The 18,171-nt window shown below is 37.8% G+C and overlaps 1 protein-coding gene across 3 annotated transcripts in view; it reads left to right on the top strand.

The window, feature by feature from the left end:
- SMYD3 (SET and MYND domain containing 3) overlaps window positions 1-18,171 on the top strand; it is a 751,918-nt gene that overhangs the window by 559,495 nt on the left and 174,252 nt on the right. For all 3 annotated transcript variants that reach the window (XM_079106633.1, XM_079106634.1, XM_079106635.1), the window contains 2 exons: window positions 9,761-9,828; window positions 11,304-11,406. In XM_079106633.1, coding sequence (XP_078962759.1) covers window positions 9,761-9,828; window positions 11,304-11,406 — 171 coding nt within the window. The remainder of the gene's footprint in view (window positions 1-9,760; window positions 9,829-11,303; window positions 11,407-18,171) is intronic.

The following is an 18,171-nucleotide window of genomic DNA, read 5'->3' as shown; positions in this document are numbered from 1 at the left end:
GTGTGGGAGGAAGATTAAACAATGAAAATTGTGTTACAGAGCTTTTTACTTTATTCATATTTGACAGACATCTATAGTAAGTGCTTTTTCCATCAAATGATTTTAAAGAGGCGAAATGCCAGGTAATAGACTCAGAAAAAGAACAATGGACAAATTTGTGAATATCATTCCTGTTTAGCTTTCTATTATCAAGGACAGTTTTTTAAAGTATAGTAAGTTCTGTGGTGAGTAAAACCCTTAGGAAAGGAAAATGTGGGTGGGTTTTAGAAAGTAAGCAGGTTATCTAAAGAGGCTCCATTTGCTCATGTTTGGTACTTTGACCTTGGGAGAGATGTAAAATAGTAAGCATGGTTTTCTGATTGTTATTTCCTCACTTATGATATTGGCCTTGATGTTGATTTCGACCTTGGCAAGTCATTGTTGACTATTCTGTATGTCCAGTGTGTGCTGCATATCTACTTGTGGTCAGGGCTTGCAAAGTGATAGACATCATTGCAGTTGTGGAAACAATTGAGCGAACCAGGGACACATGTCTAAGTATATTGTTATATGGACTGGGATGAAGAAGTTTCCTTAACTATGAATATTTTATTTTACTTTACTTATGTGATGAAGAAAATTCGTAAAAATTTTTAACAATATTTACATATAAAGAAAAATATGTAGAGGTTGGGGCTTTAGCTCAGTGACAGAGTGCTTGCCTAGCATGTGTGAGGCACATCCTTAGCACTGCATAAAAATTAATAAATAAAAGCATGCTGTTTATATACAACAAAATTTTTAAAAAGGAAAAGAAAAATATGTAAAGAAATTATATGAAGAAAAAATTAAAATTTTCCCATTTAACAAATGGTCTATGTTGTTTGACTTTTTAAATTTGTTTTATACCAAATAAACATTATTTATCAACACAGATTTTTAAGTCATCTATTTTTGCTTTAGATCTTAGGTAGCCTCTTATACTCATGATCTGAGGTTCAATGTTCTTACAGGTTTTCTCTTTAAGAAGCCAGCTAGGTTATGTTTTATAATTTTCACATTTCTTTTTCCAAATGATGAGATAAGAGAAAGGTTTTAGGGGGCTATATGTAAGCACATTTAAAATAACATGCTGGAGACTAATAATCTTTATGTCATCTGCTAAAAATAAAATTGAGTATTCATTATATGTTCTCTTTTTAACATTTTAAAAATACTAACGAAGTCTTGAGATGCTTTATGAGAATTTTAACCAGATAAATCATTATGTGAAGCATCTTGAAACAAATTTATAGAATTATCATTTTTATATTCATCCTTATTTTCCAGCATTCCTACTTTCTATATTAAAATTTCTTTGACTTTTTAATTTACCAATAACAATTGATGGGGAACAATGTAGTGTTTTGATATATGTGTTCTGTGTGGTATATTACATATTAATATAATTTGATATATGATTTAATCAAGCTAATTAACATGTCTGTCATCTCACATCATTTTCAGGGGGAATGAGACATTTGAAATTTACCAGTGGAAACTTCGAAATATATATTATTATTACTAATAGTCACCATGCTGTGTAGCAGTTCTCAGAAACATATTCCTCCTCTGAAATACGGCACCTTTTGACCAACACCCCCCTTCCCTCCACTGTTATACTACACTATACTTCTATGAGTTTGACTTTCTTTTTTGATTACATGCGGAAATGAGATCATGTGGTATTTGTTATTCTGTGCTTGGCTTATTTCACTTATCAGAGTCCTTCAGATTCATCCAGGTTGTCACAAATAACAGAATTTCTTTCTTTTTTTTAAGGCTGAATAGTATTCCATGTGTATATATACCACATTTTCCTTACACATTCATTCACTGAAGAACACTTAGGCTGATTCTGTGTCTTGGCTCTTGTGAGTAATGCTGCAGTGAACCTGGGAATGTAGATATCTCTTATTTCCATTCTTTTAAATGTATGCCCAGGACCGGGATTTCTGGATTATATGGTAGTTCTATTTTCAGTGTTTTGAGAGACTCTATACCATTTTCCATAATAGCTGTAATAATTCACATTCCCACCAACACTTTTCAGGGCTTCCCCTTTCTTCATGTCTTCACTAACATTTCTCTTCCATCTTTTTGATGTTGGCTGTTCTAATCGGTATGAGGTGATAGCCCATGGTTGTTTTATTTTATTTTGTTTGTGTGGTGCTGGGTTTTGAATCCCGGGACCTTGTGTATGCAAGGCATGCACTCTACCAACTGAGCTATATCTACAGCCCTCATGGTAGTTTTAATTCACATTTTCTTAATAATTAGTGATGTTGAACATTCATTCATGAACCTTTTAGTCATTCTTTTATCTTCTTTTGAGAAATGTCTGTTTAAGTCCTTTGCCACCCTTTAAGTGGGATTGTTTTCTTGCTACTAAGTTGAGTTCTGTATGTATTTTAGATATTAGTCCCTTATCAGATATATGGTTTGCAAATATTTTCTCCTCCTTTGTAGGTCATTGCTTCACTCTTTTGATACCTTTGTTGTATAGTTTAATTTGATGCAACCCCACTGGTCTGGTTTTTGCTTTTGTTTCCTGTGCTTTCAGGATCATATCTACTTGCTGTTTGTCTTTACCCAGTGGTCCATTAGGTTTGCAAATTAAATCACATGTGACTAAGAAACAATAGAAAACTCTGTAATGTCAAAGCACCACAGAGAGGCTGCTTAGAGTCAATAAGCATAGTCCTTTGCACCTTCGCCTTAAAACATGTTCACTGATGGAACGTGAAAATTTTCTAGCAACTTCTTGATGAAGACAAAATGTAATTGTTTTAGTTATCGAGTTTTAAAAATTGAAATAGAAACAGATGCCATTATAAATCTTCTGGAAACATTTCTGTTAATTCACCAATAATAATTTATGGAGTACAAGGCAGTGTTTCGATATGTGTGTACCATCATCTGGGAAACACTGTCTCTTCTCTCCTGAGCAGACCTTCCTCCCCAGTCCCAATCTCTGTCATTGTTAATTCTAGTTTGGAGATTTCATCCTCGGGACTAGCAAAAGATTATAAATGTGTGATCAGGAGAGGAAGTAGAAGATTAGGGGAAGCCTAAACTGAGTCCTGACAGATACATAAATATTTGACACACAAATAGTAGAGATTGGGGAGAAATTTCAGTTTCTTAAAGTTGAAGATTCTGAAAAAAGAATCCGCATTTAATAAAATGTCATACTTTGTGGGAGGAGAAAAAATATACCCTGACTAAAATACTTATTGTGCTTTTACAGTTACAGAATTATGAATTCTAGATCTAGAGGTGATGTGGACAATTATTTTCCATGAAAATTTCTGCTTTTCATATCTACCAGTTCTTCATACTTCCATTTCTTCAGTCCACACAGCTTAATGAAACTCGGTGCAGTAAACTTCTGAAAATTTACCTGTAGTCCCTCTAGCCAGTGAACTCTCTATATCTAAAATCCTGTGTGCCAAACATTCTACTCATGAGGTAAATAGAGAAATGAAGACAACATGGATGGTCATTGAGGAAACCAATTTACATGTGAGTTCAGAAACTGAGTTTCCTTCTGTGTGTTTTAGATTTTATTATGTGTTTTGAAATTGGAAGAATTCTTCGACATGGGCTTTATGTCAAGTAGGTCATTAGAGGGAGGGGACTGGGAAGTAGATGGGTCTGTTAGGATGTAGAATGACTATTGTGGTTGGGTTGTAAGTTTTCTTATTGCTGTTCAGCTGCTCAAGGCAGTGGTACGGTGGTGACTTTTCCTGTGTCTCAAGTATCTCAGTTTATCTGCTGCCACAGGAAAGTCTACAATTCCATAAACTTGAGGGAAAATATGAAATTTGAACATATGGTATATAACAAGAGTAGGTATGTCTCTGAGGTGTTCAGTTTGTGTTTGGTATTGATTACTATTTGTATCTACTCTCCAGGGGAATTTTCACCTCAGAAGGCAAATATTGGATTCTGCACCTACCTGCACCAGATGACATAGAATTTGACTTCATAGAATATTTTAAATTTCACTTTGGTTGTTTTCATGAAATATAGGGGTTCAGTGACCTTGTACTCACTAGATTTTCTTCGTTGCATTATAATGATACCTAACGGTGAGGTTCATTTCAATCTATTTGTAAATTCATATAACCTAGTTTTCTTCATTTTAATTCCTAGTACTTTTCTCTCCCCCACTTCCCTCCCCCTGATCTCCTTCCTCTTCTCTATTGGTCTTCCTTATATGTATCTGCCTGTCTGTTTGTCTATGTATCTATCTTAATTGGTGCATTATAGTTATATGTAAAATTGGAATGAATCATGGTATATGCATACATGTACATAGTGTAATTCTCCAGTTCTTCCCTTTTCTCTCCTGTCCTCCCTCCCCCTTGGTCCCTGCTTCTACACTACTGATATTCCTTCTATTTTCATGAGATCCCCTTTTTCGTTCCTTTTTTCCTCTCTAGTTGCTGTATATAAGAGAAAACATTTGTCTTTCTGGGTCTGACTTATTTCACTTAACTTGATGTTCTCCATTTCCTTCCATTTACAAATGATATAATTTCATTCTTCTTCAAGGCTGAGTAGAACTCCTTTGTGTATATATAACATTTTCTTTATCTGTTGGTCTATTGATGGATACCTAAGCTGGTTCCATAACTTGGATATTATAGATTGTGCTACTATAAACATTGGTATGCATATATCACTACAGTATGCTGATTTTAGTTCTTTTGAATAAAGATCGAGGAGTGGGATAGTTGGGTCATATGATAGTTCCATTTCTAGTCTTTTGAGGAATCTCCATACTGCTTTTCAAAGTGGTTAACTTATTAGATTTTAGATTATTGTCATCTAGCAAAGCTGCAATATTATAAAGAGTTTTTTTTCCCAGTACTGGGCATTGAACTCAAGCATGTTCCACCACTGAGCTACACCCTTTGCCCTTTTTAGTGTTTATTTTGATTCAAGGTCCTACTAAGTTTCCCAGGCTGTCCTTGAACTTGAGATCCTCTTGCCTTAGTCTCTTGAGTCAAAGGGGATACGGGCATGCACCGCCGTGCCCTTCAAGATTGTTTTAAAGGAAAAATTATGAAGAATAAACATAACTCACATTTAATAATAATGAAATAATTTATATGTTCTAGTTTCATGCCATGAAAACTATTTTTAAGGTAATACTCATGCTTCATTTTTAGAAAGAATTCTTTTTTAATATTTTTTTAGTTGTAGATGGACACAATACCTTTATTTCATTTATTTAATTTTATGTGGTGTTGAGGATCAAACCCATGCCTCACACTGGCTATGGAAGCATTCTACCACTGAGCTACAACCCTAGCTCCTAAAAAGAATTCTTTAACCTAATTGCCTTTAATCAAAATAATCTCATTGATATTCTTTTCTAAACATGTCTTTGTGTGAAGTATTTATTCCTTCATTGTTTACTGTTGGCAATTTTCTTTAAAAAACTGTTAATACAAAGTTAATACTTAAAAAATGCTGAAAATTTATTTTCGGATTTTATTTCCATTGTTTTACTTCTTTATATAAAAAACAGTTCCTTTCAACTTCATTGCTTGAGCATGCGTGGACATATTATCTACCTAGTCTTTCATTTAGAAAAGAAAAAACCTGAGAGTCGCTTCACACCCATCATGGCTATCTGTGGCACATGTTAAAATATCTTCTGTGAAGTTCTTAATTGAGGTAGTGCAGAATGGAACCAGTAGTCTCAATAACAGTGAAAGTAGGCAAAAAAACCACCCTTTCTGTTCACTAGCTCAAGACTAACATATACCACTCAAAAATAATAGAGATGAGGAACTTGTCTGGAGTTTGTTCAGTTGACTTTAAAAACACCCTATTTGTACTGTGGAAGTGAGTAGAATTGAAAGATGAGATGACAGATTGATAATAGTGGAAAAAGAAAAAGGAAAAGAAAGAGCAAAGTAAAAGCAAAGTAAATAATAAAAGAGAAATTGCAAGAGATACCAAAGAGAAGGAGAGAAATATGGAGAGTGTCATTCACTGACTCCTTCAATAATTCTTTTGGCAAATATTTACCTCGTGCCTAGTATATGAGGCCCTTGGTAGTAACAAGAGAATCCTTGTGCTCATCTCATGAATTAGACTGTTATCTCATCCCTTGAACTAGTAGACAAGAGGGTGAAACAAAAGACAAGCTGGACTAGAAAGAATGTACGAAGAGATATGACCAGTAAGTACCATACAAAAATGGGACACCTAAGGGCAGGAGGGATGGAAGATTGACTTCTATCCATTCCCATTCATGGCCCAGAACTCTACCCATCTGTTTTAATCAGATTTTTTTCCTGCTGTGACTAAAGGATCTGGTCAGCAACTGTAGAGGAAGAAGAATTTATTTGAGGATTCACGGTTTCAGAGGTCTTAGTCCTTAGAATGCCAGCTCCATTCCTCCAGGCTCTAGATGAAGCAGAACATTATGGTGGAATAGCATCACAGAGGGGACCAGCCCACAAGATGATCAGGAAGCAGAGAGCGACTCCACTCACCAGATACAAACATATACCCAAAGTCACACCCCATTTCCTACCTCCTCCAGTCACACCCTACCATTTCAGTTACCACTCAGTTTATCTCTATCAAGGAATTAAATCACTGATGGGTTAAGACTCTCACAACCCAGTCATTTCTCCTCTGAACCTTCTCGCATTGTCTCACACGTGAGCTTTTGGAGGGCACCTCACACCTAAACCATAGCACCATCTCTCCTCCTTCATATCCAAAGGGTCCCTATGATTTATTTCTGGCATCTTCCATGACCTGTTTTGGATAATGGTCTCCTGGGGATGCTGAGGACCACATCCTTGTAGCCATCTGTCTATTTGAAATAGGTCTATTTGTGTCTTCTGTGTACCAGGCATTGTGCCAGCCATAGTAATAATGAAACACCATCTCTACCCTCTGAGTATCTTACAGTCTGGTTGTGTATGGTGGCAAGTAAATGGGTAAATAATGATCTGGTATGACCCCTGGTACTAAAGGAATGAATAAAAACCATCGAAGTCTAATGAAGAGAAAAGTTTTCCCAGAGGAAGATACCACCACATTGACATTTTCCCATTGGCTCTTCCTCTTTAAAAACGCCATCATATAAAACCCATTTTTGAAAAACCTCTAATTTGCTTTATAGCTCAAAAAATTAATTTTGATTTGATTCAAAAGTTAGCAAATTAGATCTGTTTGATACAGTTTTTTGATGGTGGATTACTTCAGCTGAAGTTCTAGTATGCTTTAAAATATGTGCTAAAATCCATAAATGCATACCATATCCATTTTAAAATGTTTATGATTTTAAAAAACAGAAACTGTCCTATACTTTTATCACCCATTTTATATATATTTGTGTGTATGTGTGTGTATGCAATATACTGTTGCAGTTTAATGCAAAACAGATGCCCATAAAGTAATTTAAGTGGTATTTGTTTTATATATATATATTCTGATTGGAAAATGCAATTTTATTAGACTTTTACAGGAAGAATGCCAAACTGTGATAGGTTGCACTGGATTTCTGTAAGAGCTATTTGGTGCAGTGGAAGAGCCTCAGAGGATGGAACACTTTCATATTTTGTGTTCTTTCATTTAAACCTTATTCAGAGGAGTTTATTGTTACTGCTTTTTCCTTTAAAGAAACTTTATAACAAGGCAGCATCCATTTGTGAGCACTGGTTCTTCTCAAGTCTGTAATGGTCTCTTCTACTTTCTTTTTGATAGGTTTTATTATGTTCCATCCTAAATTTACATCCCCACCCCTAACTGTCCCCAGAACTCCATTGGCTCACTCTTAGGCTTGACTTGGGCCATTTCAGATTTAACATGATTAAGACAGAACCATTGGACATCCTCCTGACTCCCTGCGACCGAGCCCATGCCTTTTACATCCTTCCTTGTCTTCATAAGTGGCAGCTGTCATATTTTACTTGTTTAGGCCCAAACTCAAGCATTATTCTTGGCTCTTTTCATTCCCCACAAACAACTCAGCAGCAAATTCTGTTGGCAGTTCTAACCAACCTGTCCCCACTTTTGCTGCTACCAACATCCAAGCCACCATCATTTCTCACCCGGGCTATTCAAATGACCTCTTAACTGTGTTCTCTACTCCCATCCTTGCCTTTTAATAGCACATTTTACCCAAACAGAGTGATCCTTTCAAAACAGAAATCCACTCACTACTTGGCTTGGAATCAATCCAGGGACTGTCTGTTCACAATAAAATCCAAACATGGCTGTCAGACCCTATATGATCTAACTACCTCTCTGATTTCATCTTACCCCTTTTCTTACCTGCTCTGCTATGGCCACCCCAGCTTTCCTGCTGTTACTTTGGGTACCCATGAACACTCTCACCCCAGGGCCTTTGCACTCACTCCTTCTCCTGACATGAACCTTCACTAAAACCTAAGTGTGCACATGCTCATTTCTCCTGTCCCTTCAGGTCACTGCTTAAATGTCACTTTACCCTAAAGAGCTTTTTTTACTTTTTTTCCCTCTTCCTTTTACTTTACCTTATTTCTATCTTTAGCATTTATCCACATGTGATATTTTTCTGTTGTTGGGTTAAAAAAAAAATCTGTCATTCCACAGAGCTTAAGTTTTCTTAAGGCAAGTACCTTGTTTTCTTCTTCACTGCTCTTCCCCTAACATCTGTCTGGGGCAATATTGTATGGCCAGGACCTACATTTTCTCATTCCAAGTTCAGTGCTCTTTCCATGATTCTGTGTGGTCTTTCATACAGTGACCTTACTGCACAAATGAACACAGTGATCCTTCCTTCCTTGTTTGCCTGGTACTGGGAATTGAACCCAGGGGCTTGCAACATGCTAGGCAGACACTCTACCTCCAAGATCATCCCCAGTTCTTCTGAATTTTATTTTGAGATAAGGTCTTACTAAGTTGATCCAGGCTGACCTCCAATTTGCAATCCTCCTACCCCATTCTGCAGAGTAGCTGGGATTACAGTCATGTGTTACCACATGTCTTTTATTTCTTTTGCTGTATCCCTCAAAGGATAAAGGACACACAGCCAGCGAGTGGTCCCATGTGCCTAGTACATGTGGTGGCCTGACTGAATGACTTCCTGTGCTTGTGGTCTGTGATCACTTTGGGTCATAAAATCACTCAGAGTGTGCTTCACTCTTTGCAGGACTAAAAGGCTGCTGTAGTTTTCAGACACAGTGACCTTTGGAAACTGTAGGCAGTTTGAAAAATATAGGTAGGAGTACAGTTCTCAATAAGTAACTTACTTGCATTCTGAATTTTGAGCATTTCATGTAATTGTGTAACTTTTGTGAATGGGGGTGGTGAGACCATAGTTAATTGTTTCTGGGATGATTCAAACCTGCATTTCCTCCTCCCAGAATGTTAATATTTCTGCACTTAAACACCTGGTGTCTTCATGGGGAGTGTGCCCCGGAATTCTTTTGCAATTCAAAGAGCATCCATATTCAACTTGGATCCTCCAAAAGAACTACTGAAAGGCTCCTATGTTTTATTTTCAAAGTTTTTATTTTCTTTATTTTTTGTTTTTAGCTGTAGATGGACACAATACCTTTATTTTATTTACTTATATGGTGCTAAGGATCCAACCCAGTGCCTCACACATGTGAGGCAAGCGCTCTACCACCGAGCTACAACCCCAGCCCATTATTCTCTTCTTACTGAAGTTTCTTACATGCCTTTAGTAATACTGATTCTCTCCTCCTTGTTTTTGCAGGTGATCTGCAACTCTTTCACCATCTGCAACGCGGAGATGCAGGAAGTTGGTGTTGGCCTGTACCCTAGGTATGGTGGATGGTATTTCATTGATTGGGAGACACATCTTTAATTCCTACCTGGCTCCCCAGCCCTTTGGAATTAGAAAGGCTGTCACAGGAGCTGATTCAAGAGCCAAACACAATACCTAGTAATAAATCATAAGATGTAAAAACGTTAAGTCATAAAACTTAGGTACCACATTATATGTTGTAGTAATCATGAAGAGGGAACTCTTAGACCCAAATTCTTGTTCTTAGAGGGGTTTGGGAAAGGAAGTTAGGATTGTGGGTGCTTACTAACCATGAGGTTGAGGTTTGGTTTTTCCCTCACACCTACCCTGATCCAACCTTCTGGGCTAAAGCACAGGGTTCTTTCACCAGATTTGTACATGTGTGTACGTGTTTAATTTTGTCTTTTGAACCTGTTCACTCAAGGAAGCAAGAAAACTTTCAAGGTTGGGCCTCTGCAGAGCTCTCTGCAGCTGTTACTGTGTTTACCTCTCTCCCCGAGTTACTAGACTGTCCTTCCACAGTCACTCCTACTTTCACTTTGTTTTCATTATTAGGGCCCACACATAAAATAATCTTTCTTATAATTAACTGTGAATCTGAGAATTGAGGTTCTTATTTCTTGCAAGTGCCATTAGATGTCTGCTAATTGATAGTGGTCTGCTCTATTGATAGTGGTTCCCGAAAAGCAGGAACATAGGATGGTTCAAAGCATGGGCTCTGAGTTAGGCCACTTGGTTCAAATTCAGTCACTGCCTTATAAGTGATCCTTATAAAGTTGTTGTGATGATTTAATTTAAAAAAAAAATACTAAAGTGCTTTCTGCAAAGTAAATGTTCATTCTGATTATCACTTTATGGTGGCAATGTAAATCCATTCCATTTTTCAGATGGCTAAAAAAAAAAAAATGTACCTCCAAGGTCATAAGATGACTAGGCTGTGCCTCAGAATGCAGCAGGATCTAGATAGCAAGAAAGCCTTGGCTTTCTATGTAAGAGTAAGTCCTTATAGTTATTCTTCAGTGTGGAAGACTAGCAGAGGCCACCATTCCTCCAACAGAGCTCAACAAATGAGACCCTCTGTGGGCAAGGTCGGTAGAACCTTGGCTGTGATAACTGCTGCTGCATCTTAGAGATGATTTCTTTGCCGGTTTTTCTCCCATCTTCATGTTGGTTACCTTATCTGCTGATCTCTAATGAAACTACTACCTCCTTATCCCTATCCCCCAAAAGACTTTAAAATAAAGTTTTATTAGCCAACTTGTCTAATTAGCCTCCATCTTGGGAAGCATTTTACTTCATATGAGGTGGGCTAGTGACATTTCTGTGAATGCACCCAGAGTCTTTAGCCCTCAGTGCCCTCTGAGCCTTACCTGTCTCTACCTGCACCAGCCTACAGAATCTTTTGCTACATGACATTCATTAAATGTAGCTATTAGACTCTTTCTGCTGAGCCATGATGGTCAACCTTGTTTTAATTTTTTCTTTCCTTCAGTATGTCATTGCTCAATCACAGCTGTGACCCCAACTGTTCGATTGTGTTCAACGGGCCCCACCTCTTACTGCGTGCCGTCCGAGAAATTGAGGTGGGAGAGGAGGTAAGGAGATCTGTGTTTCCCACTTTGCAGTCTTTTTCCATTAAAGAATCTTTCAGTGTGGCCATTCCTAAAACCATTTGTGCTTGAGGTACAGCTTTTCATTGTCCTTCTGCCAATGAGAAGATATGTAATCCAGTTACCTCTGTCCAGCAACCTATCATATCCCAACTATGGATGGCCCTTTTTTTCATTTGTCATATTTCTGGATGATGATAGTTCTATTGCATGCATATGAGAGGTGTTTGTGTGTGACAGAGGGTGTGCGTTTTATGCACATGCACAGGAGTCATTAAATCTCCTCAGGGGCAACAGCTCAGCAGCCTGTCACATTCCTGCAAATGGTCATTCTTCTATGGGCAGGGAGAGCAGCCCAGCTGTGAATAGGATGCTCAGGATATACTTTTTCTCAAGGCTGCTATCTGCAGTTTGAAGGTAATTACACATTTTAAATCCCATGTTAAGAAAGCAAACAGGTCTTACTCTTTCTGGCTATCATTGGGCCTTCACAAACCCATCAGAATCTCTGGATGATTATTTAAGCAAAGATGCAGAGGGAATGGAGGACTAGAAATATGACCTCCAGCAGTAAATTGTTCTTGACCCCTTCAGTTTTGTAAACTTCTAATCCAGCCTCTTTTGACGAGGAATCTTTGCATAAGCCTGAGGTCCCTCAAGATGTCTGCAGATGGGCTGTTCCAGCGCTACTTGAACCTGATCTGCGTGGAGTTACTTAGTTACTACCTGTGCTTAGTTCTCGGTTGTAGATATTTATGTTTTGTGGGACCCAGTTTCCTTCCACCTTCTAATTTTCTAAAGTGGATATTTATTGTAAGGAAAACAGAGCTTTTATTGCACTTACTCAGCATGCAGCCCATAAAACCTAAACTCAGAGGTATCATATTTTATGAAGACAGGGATTTGGCTTTGAGAAGATTCCCTCCAAACTGATTTTCAACCAAATAAATTTACTCTTACACAGTAACTTGCTGAATTTCCAGTTTTAAAACCAGTTTACTAAGTATATCAGGCTGTCTCTCTGTCAATGATATGGAGAATTTGGATTTAGTTTTTTTGGGCCATATGTGACTTCAAGGCAGGTAAGAAAGTGAACTACCATCTATTTTTGGCACTATCAATTTAGAGGCTGAAGAGTGGCTGCTACTGTTGATGATGGTGGTGGTATTTTAGTAAACTTCAAACAACCAAACAAGGACTTGGGATAGTTCAGTGGTAGAGTAATTGCCTAGCATAGCTTGGGTTCAACCCATGAGGTCCTGAGTTCATTTTTGAGCGCAACATCCAAACAACTTGACAAGCAAACAGAAAAACTTTTAGAAATGATTAGAGTTCTCAGGAAAAAACAAACAAAAAAAAAACCTCATATCTTGTTTTTTAGCCATAGTTAACCAGTTATTCTTCTTGTTTGTTTTTCACATTGTTGAAAAAACACCTTGTCTTTTGGTGCTTATTTCACTTTTTCACATCAGTTGACTTCTGTCTCTGGAGCAACAAGCAAATCTTTCCTTTTGCCTAAAACAAAATATTTCTGCTCAGCATTAAGCCCTGCAGACTCAGATATTTTTCTCTGGGGTACTTATCAAGGCTTCTTCTCAACAGCAAGAGAATTCAGTCCATAAGTCCTTCTTACATCAGCTTTTTGCAAGAATAAAAATTTCATGATCCTACTGTATAGACATCGTGGTGAATTACATTCCTTTGCTCAGTTGTTCTTCTCTCTGTCCACCATTTCTTCCTGTCTTAATACCACATATCTGCCAAAGCCTTTTCAAACACCATCTCCTCTATAAAGCTTTTCCTGACTTCCCACATTAAGGAAAGGTCTTTTCCTCAGTTTTTCCTTTTAGTGATTATTAATATATATTTGGCATTTATTCTGGCTCTTTTGATGATTTCTGTATTCAACTATAAGCTGCATGAAGACACACAATTGGGTCTTGTTTGTCTGTGTATCTCCTAGCACTTTACCTTGTACTCCAGAGGCATTCGATACCTTTGTTGATTGAGCATACTTTAAAGACCAGCAGTATTTCTCAGTAGGGCACAATTGGCATTCTGCATGGAACAGTTCTTCATTGTGTAGGACTATTGATCACTCAAGAAGATTTGTGTCTCTAGTCCCTCCTCAGGTACTGCCTGTAGCCACCAACAACAACCAAATTAACATTGTTTGTGTACATTTAAAATTGACCCCTTGGGGGCAGAGATAGGGAGAGGGAGAACCAAGGGAAAAGTCATTTATATTAATTATACAAATCATTGGGACTCACTGTGATATTTCCATACACGCATCCATCACTCATTCATTTGTCCAACCACTCTCCTTCTACCTTCAACCTCCCCTCCCCTCCAGCATGCTTCTCAGTCCCTAAAAGTTCCTTTTAATTTCTGCCTCCCACCATCACCCCTTTCCCTTCTCTGTCTCTAGTGATCACAGTTATATTCCATTCTTCTACAAGTTGGCTTATTGGTTTCCTTAAATGAATGAGAGCATGTGGTTTGTCTTTCAACGTCTGGCTTGTTTCACTCAACATATTGTTCTCCGTGCTGCATTCAATATAGTGTTGCTGTTAGTGACAGGATTTCATTCTTTTTCTTGAATGAGCAATATTCTATCATGTAAATACACATTTTCTCGATCTGTTCATCTGCTGAAGAACATCTGGGTTGATTCCATATTTTGGCTCTTGTGAATAGTGTGGCAGTGAACTTAGAAGTGCAAGAATCTTTTTGGTGTGAAGACTCCTTTGGGTATATACTCAATGGTGTGGAATTGCTGGGTCATTTGGTCATTCTGTTTATTTAAGAGGAATCCCTGTACTGTTTTCCATAATGGATGTACAAATTTACACTCCCACCAGCAGTATTTAAGAGCTCCCTTTTCTTTTCATCCTTGCCAGCATTTTTTATATCTTGCCTTTTTGGTGATGACTATTCTAACTGATGATGATTTGCATTTCTGTGATAATAAGTGAAATTGAGGTCTTTTTATTTTTGGTATTTTTGGGGTATTTGATTGTCTTTTGAGAAGTATCTGTTTAGGGGTCTGGGGTTGTAGCTTAATGGTAGAGTGCTTGCCTGGCATGTATGAGGCCCTGGGTTTGATACTCAACACCACATATAAATAAATAAAATAAGATACATTGATGACTAAAAAAATTTTTTTTAAAAAGGAGTATCTGTTTAGTTCTTTAGTCTACCTTTTAAGTGGATTATTTGTTTGCTTTGGTATTCATCTTTTTGAGTTCCTTATATATTTTGAATCCTTGTCAAATGTACCATTTGCAGATATTCTCTCTCATTGTGTTGGTTATTTCCAAATCCTGTTGATCATTTTCTTTGCTGTGCAGTGAACTTCTTACTTAGTTGTAATCCCATTTGCCTATTTTTACTTATATTTCTTGTGCTTTTGGGGTCCTATCTAAAAAAAAATCATTGCCTACACCAATGTCTTGAAAGGTTTCCCCTGGTTTACTATAGCATTTTCATAGTTTCAGGTTTGAGATTTAGGTATTTGGTCCATTTTGAATTGATTTTAATGTGGGATGTCTGTGATGTAAGGATCAGAATTTGGGTTTCATGAGCAAGGACTAGGCAGTAACTTAAATATAACATGTTAACTTATATTTGTTGAGGAAATGAATGAGGATTGCTAAAGAAAAAACAAGAGGGAGAATGGAATCTTAGAGCTATTTTTAAATCACCAGTAGTCTGTAGTTGTGTCCCATGGCTTCTGGAAAGAAGGAGCATGAAAGCAAGCCTGTCCCTACTTTGAATTGGGAACATTACATTCCTTACACAAATAGAACTGGAAAATTGCAGCAGATTCCACAATATCAGAGTGACCTTGACCATTTCTTCCCCTTGGACTCCACATAAAACCATCCTTTGGACCACCTTTTCCCTTCAAACCAGCACCAATTATAACACTTTGAAATTTAAGGATTGTCATTCTGAGTTGTTGAGTCTCCTGTTTTGTTTGTTTGTTTTTGTTTTGTTTTGTTTTATTTGTTTTGTCTCCTGGTTCAGCCTCCTACACAGAGATGTTTTTGATATAGTTACACAGTTCCTGTGCTCAGTTCCTGTATGGTTGCTTCCATGCCGATTGCTTATAGCTGCTGCTTCAGAATTGTGTTAAGCTGTGACATACATCTGATGGCCTGGTAGTCTTACAAAACAAGAGACAGAGAAAACTGGACAGTCCAGGCCACTGTCATGGGAATTCCTGGTTAAAAGAACTTGTAGGTGTTACAACTACCGCCATTGGCTGTCAGCATTCTCTGGAGTAATCATCATTTGGGAGAAATGTGATTTGCATGAATTGAATATATGAGTATCCCTCAAATCAATCTTAATCTACAGTGTTTTTGAGATTAGAGCAGTCTGTTTCTTTGCTTGGTCATCTTATTAAATTGTTTAACAAATTCACTAGTGCTTACTGGGTGATAGAAGCTGGAGTTGCAATTCCAGAAACTTTGAAGAATTCAGAGGTGAGTAGGACCTGGACTTACCTTCAGGAGTTCAAGTTGAAGAAAGTGACATAGAATAGAAGACAACAATACAATGTGAGAAGAACAATGGTATCAATGTGCACAGGGCTTTACAGAAGTCAAAGCAGAGCACCCAGTGTTGTAGGGAACAGGAGCAGTTAAGGAGGGCTTCCAGAGAAGTGAGTCCTGGATCTAAAAGGATCCATAGAATTAAAGTCAGGTAAGACAGAGAAAGGCATTCTAGACAGTGACACAGAGGTCAGAAACAGATGGTGAGTTCAGGGAAGAAGAAGCGATTCATATCTGTAGACCAAAGAATTCAGATGTGACCAGATCGGTGTGACTTGGGACAGAGGATCTGAGAAATATAATGTTTAGAAACTCAAATTAGCAGGATTTGTGAGACAAAGAGAAGAGACAAAACTGACACTCAGACTTGAGTTTAAAAAGATATGAGATTTTTCAAAGTCTTTTTGTTTTTTTAGTTCAGAGTCAGTATTAGCAGAAAAAATTGTTAACATAACAATATAATTCCAGAAATAAAAACAAAGTCTAATATTAATTTGGCCATATTATCTACTCAGTTGTAGATGGGAAAGGTGGTTTCTTTTTGCCTGAGATTTGAATGTAAGCAACATATTCAAGATCCAGAAAATGTCTTTGATAACTGTAATGTTGAAAATTATCTACAAAAAAAAGTTCTACAAGAGCTGCTGTAAAATTACAGAGCAGTGGTCAGTGGCGTTAATATTTTAATACAGCTTTGTTCTATCCCATTAAAGCATCAACTGATCAATGACCAAGTTTTTAAAAGTACATTTCTGCTGAATGAGCCCTATGTTAGTGAGCAGATACTCCATTAAAACTGGTGAATCATTGAGTCTTTAATAGAGGTTCTTATCTTCAACTGATAAAATGATTTCACTGTCATTACCAGTTCATAATTTGGCTGTGTTTTCCAGAATGTGCTGCCATAGAGCCCCTCAGCTTTGATGCAGTTGGTATTACTTCAGTGGCATGAAAGAGGCACAAAGGAAAAAATAGATCATACTCTCTGAGGGAATGAGGCAGTCCTTGTTGGACAAAGCATATTTAAGCCAATCTTGAAGAATAAGTGTGGGGAACAGGCACTGGCTAGCTAAGGCAGCAATACATAGTTACATGCTAGTGTCGGGTGCTTTATTTCAGGATTTACAAATGTGCATAATGGTGACAGGCTGTAAGGTATGGGGGAAGATGTTGAGACTAGAAAGCAAATCTAAAAGTAGCAGAAAGTCTTGTGTGACTTTATCCCACTGGCAGAGAGAAACCTTCAGAACTCTTCATGTAGAGAAATGACAGGTTCAGATTGGATTTTAGGAAATTCTCAGAGCACTTTAGAAGAAGGTAGAAAGAAGGCAGCAGGGAAGCCAGTTAGAAAGTCATTGCATAGTCCAGGCAACAGTCACAGACAGTTACAACACACCAAGGGAAGCTGTAAGAGTCTATTTATTGGGGTTCAATGAAATAACTAGTCTCCTGTTACCAATTCACTACCTGGCACTATCACTTGTGAGTTTTGCCTTTGTAATAAAGTTTTGGGAGTCAAGCACCCTGGAGTCAGTGGCTTCACACTGGGCATGTTGTAATCACCCAATAACGGCTGTCAATTGGTCTAGTCTGATAGTGGGGCGAATGACTAGGAGCCATTTGGCTAGAATGAGAACTAGGGTTCCAGAATTAACCCACAAGAAAATATAAAGAATTACCACCTCACCTCACCTCACGTAGAGAAACTGTGCCCTGGAGAGCCTGAGGATGTAAGATGAATATATATACATTCCCAAACTACCAATAGACTTTGCAAATAGTATGCTGAGGATTTTGTTATTTGGATTGTAGAACCTGGAGTTCTCTAGAAATCAGAAGAACTTACCTAACATCATGGCCCTTTGCACCTCAAAGGCAACTCTGGCTTCAAATCATGATGCAAGAGGAAGATTCAGGGAATGAAAATGTGACCCGTTCTCTGCTGAAGGAGCCCAGTTGCCACAGAACACTTGAGTTCTTCAATTTGAGCTTTTGGTTGCAGCTTCTATGTACTAGGCTCTTCCACAGCCTCCAGGCATATAAGAAGCAGCTGTTACTTTACAAAGAGCATCAGGCTTGAATCAACAGTTACCAGTGCAAATTCCAGCATTACCTGAACCCACACCTTTACTGGTGTTTACAGAGCCACGTGGCCTCTGCAGGTGCCCAGCACATAGTTTGATATTCA

This window comes from Sciurus vulgaris (genome assembly GCF_902686455.1).
Source record: "Sciurus vulgaris genome assembly, chromosome: 12".
In the NCBI taxonomy this organism is placed as follows: Eukaryota; Metazoa; Chordata; class Mammalia; order Rodentia; family Sciuridae; genus Sciurus; species Sciurus vulgaris.
Note: the sequence above shows the minus strand (reverse complement) of the source record. Positions and strands in the feature narration are given on the sequence as shown.